General features: G+C 34.2%; 1 protein-coding gene across 1 annotated transcript; it reads right to left on the bottom strand.

Moving 5' to 3' along the window:
• LOC18589747 lies at window positions 554–5,104 on the bottom strand. The gene is made up of 2 exons (XM_018127140.1): window positions 4,413–5,104; window positions 554–636 (listed from the first exon to the last, which is right to left on the bottom strand). The coding sequence occupies exon 1, from the start codon at window positions 5,057–5,059 to the stop codon at window positions 4,502–4,504; it is 558 nt and encodes a 185-aa protein (XP_017982629.1). The 5' UTR covers window positions 5,060–5,104; the 3' UTR covers window positions 554–636; window positions 4,413–4,501.

Raw genomic sequence — 9,742 nt, 5'->3', positions numbered from 1 at the left:
CACATCAATTGGATTTTGAGAGTAAGAGTTATGCTCAAAATAATGTAGCATGTTCAGTGAGAGTCTGCACTTAGTCATACTTGCACGATTCATTGCCGCTTAAGCCTTTTTCAACTATGGACCTTTAAAAACAAGGAACTAAATCAATAACAGCTAAAATTTGGCATTTTAACATGCAAATGAATTAAATAACTAAAGTTAAATTGACTCAACATGCTTTTATTAACTTAAGAAAAACAACTAAAACAACTTAAAATCACACTTAGAACTCAAGGACTTAGCCATTTTAGCACAAAAAATTCACAAGATAGTTTTATGTAATAGAGTTATTTCACGAATACTATGTGAAAGTCTTTCCATACATAACACAAAAATATAAGTTGCCAATGGATCACCCTATTGCACAACTTTAAATGGAGAAAAGCTATCTAAGAGAGTTCCATTCCATAGAATTTGGGAACTACATCGATTCCAACTACATATAATTATGTTAATCAAAAGTTCAAGATTATGTGCTTTTATCAAGGTATCATGTATAAACTCCCAACGAAGATGGTCATAAGCGTTCTCAAGATCAATCTTTAACATCATCCAACCTAAGTTCCCTTGCTTCTTTCAAAATGAACGAACCACTTCCTGCACAATAATTATATTATCAGTAATGTGTCTTCTAGGGATGAAGCCAAACTAAGTATCTGCCACTAAGTGACTCATGTAAGGTTTCAACTAATTTGCAATTACTTTCATCATAATTTTAAAGACCATCGAGAGTAAGCTAATCAACCGAAAATGAGAAAATGTTTCTGGAGCATTATTCTTTGGTATCAAAGTAATTACTGATTTGTATAACTCGGCACCAACATCTGCCCTTTCAGAAACTTTACGTACATAATTAATAACAAATATGGACCTGACAGCACCTGCAGAGGAATGGACTAGGGTGACCAAATCGGTGCAAGAAGGTGCTAGTGAAAATTCAAAAAGTCATTTTTATATGCCACTAAGTCGGGCAGCAACTGTGCCGCAGAGTGGACAACCAACAAACGGCAGAAAGTGAGGAAGGAGGTCAGACTAGGCCAGTGGACACGTTGGAAAGCAGTGGAGAACACAGCCCAATTATTGAAAAAAGTGCAAGTCAAACCACTGGTAAAAACAAGTTTGTTTCAATAGTAACATGCTCACGAGACAGAATGGGAGCTTATGCTGAAAATCCTGTAAATTTAGAATCCGCCTAGGGTAAGTGCATGTACAATAAAGAATTAAGTGACGTTCCTTCTATTCTTTTTGTCTATGGAACAAATTTCACAGAAATTGAAGTCCATCCTTGAGTACGACGTAGGAGACATTCAGACACTGAAATTTCAATTAATAAAATACTCAATCTAGCCTCAGATAAAGCTGTGAATATGGGAGAAAATGATGAGGCCACGGATGAAGACGCCATCTCGGTGAACTTTGCAGCTAGTTGGGAACGCGAGAGGTATTTCTAGTGCGCGACTCTAGAGAAAAATTAAGAAATTACAGCTATTGCAAAAATAAATAATCTTTGTCATTTTGAAACTTATGGTAGATGCTTCTAAAGTCAAATTTATTTACATAGATTGTTGTAATATGAAAGTGTTTCAATTTTATGACGGTAGTAAAAATTATGGTTATAAAATGAAACACTCCATTCTAGGTGCTTTTCTTATTTACATTTTCTGTTTTAAATTTTCTTACGATCATGTAACTTGGAGGTACGGTTTAGGTCTCCTTCCTTTGTACTTTTTATTTCGTTCTTAATCAACTTTAATAGGGTAGCGAGACCCTATTTAAAAAAAAATTAATAACAAACTTTCCAACTATGTTCCACTAAGATTGAAAGAACAAAGCAGGGAAACTGTTTATTCGCAAAGCCTTGAGTGGCTTCATCTCTAACAAAGCCTCATGGACCTCCTTATCCTCTACTAACTTAATTAAACTATCCAATGCCATCTGATCAAAAAGAGGAGAGGAATCACGGATGGGAAATGTTGCTAGTACATTCTGTTCTGAAGAATATAATTCTCTAAAAAAGTTTATGGCTAGTGATTTTAATACCACTTGATCATCACACCATTCACCATCATTAGATCGGAGACAGAATTTTTGCTTTGTTTCTCTGGCAAGTTGCTCTAATATGGAAATAACAAGTATTCTAATCTCCAAATTATAACCACATTGCCTTCGATTTCTGCATCCAAAAAATTTCCTTTTACTGTAAACTGCTTCATACTCAAGCTGCAAACTAAATTTGAGTTCCCTTAATCTTGGAGAAGGTCTAGATTCAAGAACCCTTTCAATGCCTCTAAGCCAAGCCAAAAGTCTTCTCTTCCTGAAAAATATATTTCCAAATACTGCCTTATTCCACTATTTTGCTTTACTAGCAAAATTTGATAGAGACTCATGCATACTCAAAGATTCATCCTAGGATTGTTGCATAAGATTTTTAAAATTATTATGTGTTAACCAAGCAACCTGGAATCGAAAGGCTGTATTACCATTCCAAGTACCTTTATCAAATACCTTAACTAATAGCGGCCTATGATTCCAGCCAATTCTTGGAAGATGTTAAACCACAGCTTCATGAAACATTAATCTCCAATCAAAATTACAAATTGCCTTATCGAGTCTTTCTAAAACCTAACCTCTCTTCCAAGTGAAACATGGTCCTTGAAACCCCAATCTAATAAAGCAAACTCATTGATAAAATTCTGAAACAATGCACATGGTTTACTACCAAATGGTGCACCACCCGACTTCTCTTGAGAGACTAGAAAAGTATTAAAATCCCCTACTAACAGCCATGGCTTATCAACAAAGGTCGTGAAGGTAGATAACTCCTCCCATAATCTATGCCTCACCATAGCATTTGGATGCCCATAAATTGCAGAGAAATTCCAAACTAAACCAGTAGGAAATTCAATTGAAAAATGCAAGCACTTATAATAGTTACAAACAACTGAGAGTTGCATACCCTCTTTCCGAAACACCCAAATTCCACCTGAGAAACCCAAAGCTTCAACCCGATGGGATCTATCATAACCAAGATTGCTAATTATTCGATTTGCCTGAATACTGCTAACTCGAGGTTCAACTAAACAGCAATTGAAAACTCATATTGTCTCTCAAAATCTCTAAGAATTTTAACTAGGTTTCTTTTATTAGCACCCTGGCAATTCCAAACAAAAATTCAAAGATCCATTAGTCAAAAAAACAAGATAAAAAAGAGGTAGAGACTTACAAGGTATCCCCGTTCATCATCAACCAACATAGAGGTCTCCTTATCACCTATGACATTCAAACTCATCTCCATTGGAGTTTCCGTTTGGTTAATCGTTTTATCTGCTTTCAAGTTTCCATCAATCAGTAACTGAGATAAAGAAGAATTATGGTCAGTTGAAGTTGTGATTATCTGTTGAGCCTTCTTCTTAATAATTCCTACATTACACGATCTGGTCTTTATAGGAGGTTTAGTGGGAGGAATAAGGTCATCAACCACTCTAACTATAAAGCACTTCGAGTTATCTAAAGTAACGGGCTATTAACTCTATCGCATTACATGACATGCATGGGCTTCTTAGAATAATTTTCTATTTCTTCTCTAAAATTTGACTTTGAAGCATTTTCACTATTATAGACAACAGAGTCGTTGACATTATTTGACCCTTTGACCTTCTCGTAATCAAATATGTCATTCAACTCTACTACTTTTGACTCCACATTATCTCTCTCAACAACCTTTGAAACCCCACGAGACGGCTCCTTAGAATTGGCAGAATTGTATTGGATTAATCATGGTATTGTGCGCTTTGATTTTCTCTATTGGCTTGAGTGTAGTTACCTATCCTTTACTTGAATTGAAGACTCCCCTATGGTACACTTTTGACTATCCATCTCATCCTTATCAATGGAGTGATCCACATCACTCATGTTGTGTCTCAAAATCGAAAATCAGGATCCATGTTGACATTGTTTTCCTTGATTAATATTCTGCGAAGAGTCTTGTTTCATCTTTCAAGCTTAATTTTTCCTAAGCAAAGCAATTGTCCATGGACCAAGTGGGGCTGTCTCGGGTTGAGAAGCTTCAACATTCCTTTTATCTCGTGTAGCACATACATTCACAACCTCTGTTTTTCTGCAGGTATCCTTGCTATGCCCATAGATTCCACAAGAAAATCACACATGTGGGAAGCCCTCATACTCTATCGCCTGAACTTTCCCATTAATGAGAAACTTGGGCAATAATGGCTTGGAGAAAACCAATTCCACTGCAATTCGTGTAAATTTCCCTCTTTTCTCAACATTAGTATTATAATCTATTTTCAAAAGACGTCCCAATAGAGATTCTATTTTCTTAAGCACCGATTTATGGTAAAGGTGCAAAGGCATACCTGAAAGCAAACCGACGTTGCCACGGCCAACAAATCTTGGTTTTCACGGAAGCAAGATGGAGACCATGGACTCACCATTAAATAATGCCCTAGATCGTCCAAGGCCTCTCTAGCAAAGCCTTAAGGTAATCACCCTCTTTAGAAGACTTCACAAGAAAATTAACTTCATCTAGATCCATAATTGTGAATCTCCCTTTTGGTCTGCACAAAGTCTCTATTTTTCTGCACAAAAGTCTATATGATAATGGTGATCCATGAAGTCTCACTACGACTGACCTCTGCCAGCGTCTCGACAGTTTCTCGTGTTTCCTGTTAGAGATCGTGATAGATGGTACCCCATCCACTATTTCGACTCGAAATTCATCAAAATTTTCCATCTCCAAATCGACATTCTTTCCTTCAGATCCATCAATAGATTCTTTCTCAAAAAAGCCCTTATTATTCGACTCCATGTTATCATCAGAAAAGAAAGCTTCACCATCAGAGGCCATAAGCACATCTTTGGAAGATGGATTGTCATGAGCAATTCCCAAATCACCCAAAGAAGATGCAGCAATTCCCAAATCACACCTCCTTACTTTTTTTTGAGAACGATCATCAAGAATGTCCGGAGGTAGGTTCTTCTCAAGCAAACCCTCAACTGCCATTTGATCCGTTTTCCTCAATGCATGTGCTACTAGCTTGATCTCTCTTATGAATTTTATTTAATTTTTTATATGAATGAAAATTAAATTATATATAAAGTTCCCTTGATTGTTATTTTTTTTTATTATTTAACCCCCTTTAAAAATACTTTAGTTCCCCTCCTATTTTGTTTGGTTGCGAACATGGGATTCTGTCGGTATCCTTGCTGGATCCTCTGTTGGTCTTCGAGTTTGGTGCACTCTTTTGATTGTGCCTTTGTTACACTTTGACCTCAGTCTACTGCTGGCTGGGTTTTTCTTTTTTATTATCTTGGTTGGCTCTCTTGGACGTTGTGTTTTGTAGGGGCTTTGTTTCGTTGTTGGCGACCGTTTCGTTGTTTGCGTTTCCTATGCCCTGCTTGGTTTTTTTTTTAGGGTTGGTTCTCTGTTTACTTTTATTGACTAGGTGAGCAATTTGGAGTGCTTTGGTGTCCCAACTTTGTGATTTTCTTCTAGGTCCTTTTGCTCTCATGGGTCTCGTCCGACTTGTATTTTTGTTCAAGAAGGAAGTTGGTCTGTTGTATGTGGTGTCTTTCATCTTTTGTAAAGAAGTGGGCATTGTGGGATGGGTGAATCACTTCATCGATGGGGCTTTGTGAGGTCTTTGTATAGATTTTTGATGTGGGATCTCATCTGAGAAAGAAGAGGGAATCTGTCAGAAAGGGGAAAGAGAGGAAGGAAAAATTGGAGAGGATGGATTGTTTCCTTTTATCTTTTTGTTTTCTAATAAGTTAAAAAAAATTAACTCTATTATATTACCTGTCTCAAGTTTTTGTGAACGCATAATGGGACATTCAAGGGCAAAGGATTTCTATTGGAGGGCAACCATGCTTGATAGAAATTAATATTCTCTTAAAGCTGTTTTATTATTATTAGTTTTAAATTTAACTAATGAAGTTATATTTTATTTGTACGTGTGTTTTTTTGGAAAGATAAGTGATTCATTACTCAAAGAGGGAATTGAGAGTTCCCTACATCTGTACATAACCATAGCCCATGATTTTGGTGTGTTATCACAATAGCAGAACCAGAATAACAGACCAAAGAAAGGGCTACCCATAACCAAAATACAAGGCAAGCGGCAACCAAAAAAACCGGGAGCAGAAACAAGAGGGCTATACAAAAGAAGCCAAGAAACATCTTAACAAATATGCTATCTACGTATTTGTATGTTAAAATTAAATTATTAACAAAAAATATTTTAATTTAAATAGGTTATTTCATTATAAAAAATTATTTAATCATGTTAATCATCTTAAAAATTTAATCGTATTAATCATATTAATCGTCTTTTACGTTGTATAAAATTTAATTCAACCTGTTTAATAAACGTTTAGGGCATGTCATATTATGTAATATGATTAATAAATATTTATATTTGTGTTTAGGACCTTTACATATTTAATTAATTTGTGACTCATATAACCATTAATATCTTATGTTTACATAACACGATTAAAACATAGAAATATATGAATTGTCGGGTATTACTTGAGATTGTTGCAATTTGCCAATTTGGAGGAATTAGTTCCTGCTTCCAAGTGATAACCAGAAAGAAACCTAAACAAAAGGTGCATTTTTCGGAAAGGTACATGCTTTAACAATTTGATACATTTACATTTCCTTGTCATGAACTTGATTAGCAACATATTTTGTTTCAATGAAAAAGTTTATTGCAAAGTTAAGGAAAATAAAGTAATGCGTGTTCAATTACATATATTCTTAAGAAATATAAATGGGTTGTTATTATACAGGTACCCGTGAGTACTCAATTCGATAAACTCGATAATATAGAGTTTAGGTATCCTATATTCGATTATGAAGTGAATTAGGGTAAGGTTTTTAAAAACTTACATGGATTCGGGTATCACCTTTAGGACCTTAAACCCGAACTCAATTATAAATAATGTTAAAAAATTTTTAGATTTAGTGAGATTTAAACCTTTGTCCTTTTTACCTTTAAAACAATTTTTGTCATCTTAATCAACCTATTTTTTTTAAAACTAATAATGTAAAATTGTTATAAAATATAACTTTGAAAGAAAAATATTAGAGAGAAAATGTAAGGTAAGAAGATCTTCTATTTTTATTTTTTTTCAAGTGTGTACACCTTCAATTATAATACCAATATTTATAGGCTTACATAGATGGAGGGGAATGAAGTTACATAAATAGAGAGGATAAACTTAATAGACAAGAATGTACATATACTAAATGGATCCAGAAGATAGGGATGTAGTTATATAAATATGTGTATTGGATATGAAAAGGTTCATTGGATATGATAAAATACAATGAATATTCACATATATTCATAACAAAAATTAATTTATATTAGTTGAATTATGGTGCAAATTTAAATATGTAAAATTTTGTTACTAGTAGGGATTAAACTCATAAGAGGATGGAAGTACTCCGAGTCTTTGACAAAAAATTTGCCATATATAATTGGGTATTTAATATATTCGAATAATTAACGGATAGTGTTTCACTATTAGGATTCGATTTTGAATAATATTTTGTAATTTTATTTGAGTTTTAATAAAATTTGGATACCTTAATAGTTAAACTGTCTCAAAATCAGGTATCTAAAAAATAACAAGTACCTTACCAGTTTATATTTCTATATTCCCTAATTTAAGCGTGGCATCGTGACATTGTAAAGCACAATAGTTGATAATGCTATTGTAACAAAGCTTTTTCCCTACGTATACATTTCCATGATTAGAAGAAATTGACACATACTTACCAATTTATAGTTTGTCACACTGAATTTTGTCAGATTTGTTAATTTTTTTTTTTTTTGGACAGAAAATAGTAAAATGTGACCTTGGCAACCCTTGCCTTTTAAAGCGAGATGGCTAGTAGGTGGCTTAAATGAAAGGCACCTTCAGGGATTGAATCTAATGATTTTTGCCTCAGGGGAATGATTCGACCTAGGACTCCTTTTGCAACTACAATGGAGCTCAATACACAAATCGAGAAAAAGTGCCACAATATTAGATAGAAAAATAAAGTAACAAATTTTACAACAGAAACGAACCTAAAATAAACGAATCAAATGATGAGGTTTGGAACTTGAGGTTTGGACAAAGCCAATTTGTGGGGCTTGATTAAATTGATTGAAGGAAACGTTCATGGAGTGAACAAATATCATCAAAATAACAAGATTGTCTATTGGAGATAGAATTGAATTAGAATTACTCTCTAAGAGCTTGAAGAAATGTAGATATGAATTAAGTTATGACAGCATAGGTTTTAAAGAATTCAAGGACTTGATAACTGAGCTATTTTGATGTAACAAGGATATAATAATTATAAATTTTTATAATTCTTTTTACAAAACATATGGCATTCCATGAACTTCATTCCATCTGATCAATATTTACAAATCTTATGAAAATAAGGAATGTCTTTTATTAATGGTAAATGCTTAAAATATAAAAGAGAAAATTATAAGAAATAACTTTCTTGATAAGGACATTCCAAAAATAACTATCAAAATAAATTTAATTGTTTTTAATCATATTTAGCTATGACTTGACAAAAATACTCTTGAAACTATTTCAAATAAACTAAATCATTCATCACAATTTCTCCTCATTTGTACTTTCGATTTCTCTCTCTCACCATCCCTCTCTCTCTAATTTTATCGATTTCTCTCTTCGACATTCGTCTGCTATGATCCCGATTTCTCTCTCCCGTGTTTTCAAATTTCTCTTTCCTGCTCTTTCAAGACACCAAGCGATGGTTTTGATGTGCTTAGGTAGATGGTGTCGTAACGTGCGGGTCCGATAACTCGATCGCTAGACGCGAATGAAAATTCTAAAAAAATTAGGAGTCGCCACCAATCTTTTTTACTAGGTGCGATTGGCCACCTATTGACTCGATTCTAATCGATGAAGCCTTATATTAATTTTAAGCCCACTGAAAAGAACCTTTAACTAGTCTACGATTTTCTAGATCTAAGCTCGAGAGTACGGTTACGCTCGGGGAAGGATTAGCACCCCTGGGACGCCCGTTCCATGAACGGTACCATTTTTTAGATTATCCTATTAGGCTTTAATTTTTAAGTTCACTATATTTTCTTAGTTATTATTCTCTTATTTTATCTCTTATTTAATCTAAAATGGAATGCAAGTGTGAGGCAAGATGAAATGCATGGCGTGGGATAAAAATATGTCGGACGAATAACCTTTTATCGAGGACATTCTCCCGAATCCGCCCATCATACTGGTGAGGTCTGGGGTATCCTCTCACCTAGGGAATTATTCGAGAAACTCGCCTTCGTAAATTCAACGAATAGTTCCCATCATCGAGATTATCGTATGTTTTCTTTTAAAATAATATTTTCGTGTATAATGAACCTAATACGGGCAAGAGCCTTTTATCAAAGATATTTCTCGAGCCCTCCCATCATACTGGTGGGATTCGAGGATACCTTTTCACCTAGAAAACTTTTCGGGGAATACTCGCCTTCGCAAGATCCTCGAAAAATCCCATCATCAGGGCTTAAACTCGAAAACAGAAATATTTATATGCAATGATATGCATGATGCAATATGTATATGCTATGCTAATGTAATTAACTATTTTTAGTATTTTATTATTATTTAATTATTATTTTCACTTTATTATATTTTTTAT

Source organism: Theobroma cacao, chromosome 9 (genome assembly GCF_000208745.1).
Source record: "Theobroma cacao cultivar B97-61/B2 chromosome 9, Criollo_cocoa_genome_V2, whole genome shotgun sequence".
Classification (NCBI taxonomy): domain Eukaryota; kingdom Viridiplantae; phylum Streptophyta; class Magnoliopsida; order Malvales; family Malvaceae; genus Theobroma; species Theobroma cacao.
The sequence above is the reverse complement of the archived record's forward strand: the minus strand, read 5'-3'. Positions and strand labels throughout refer to the sequence as shown.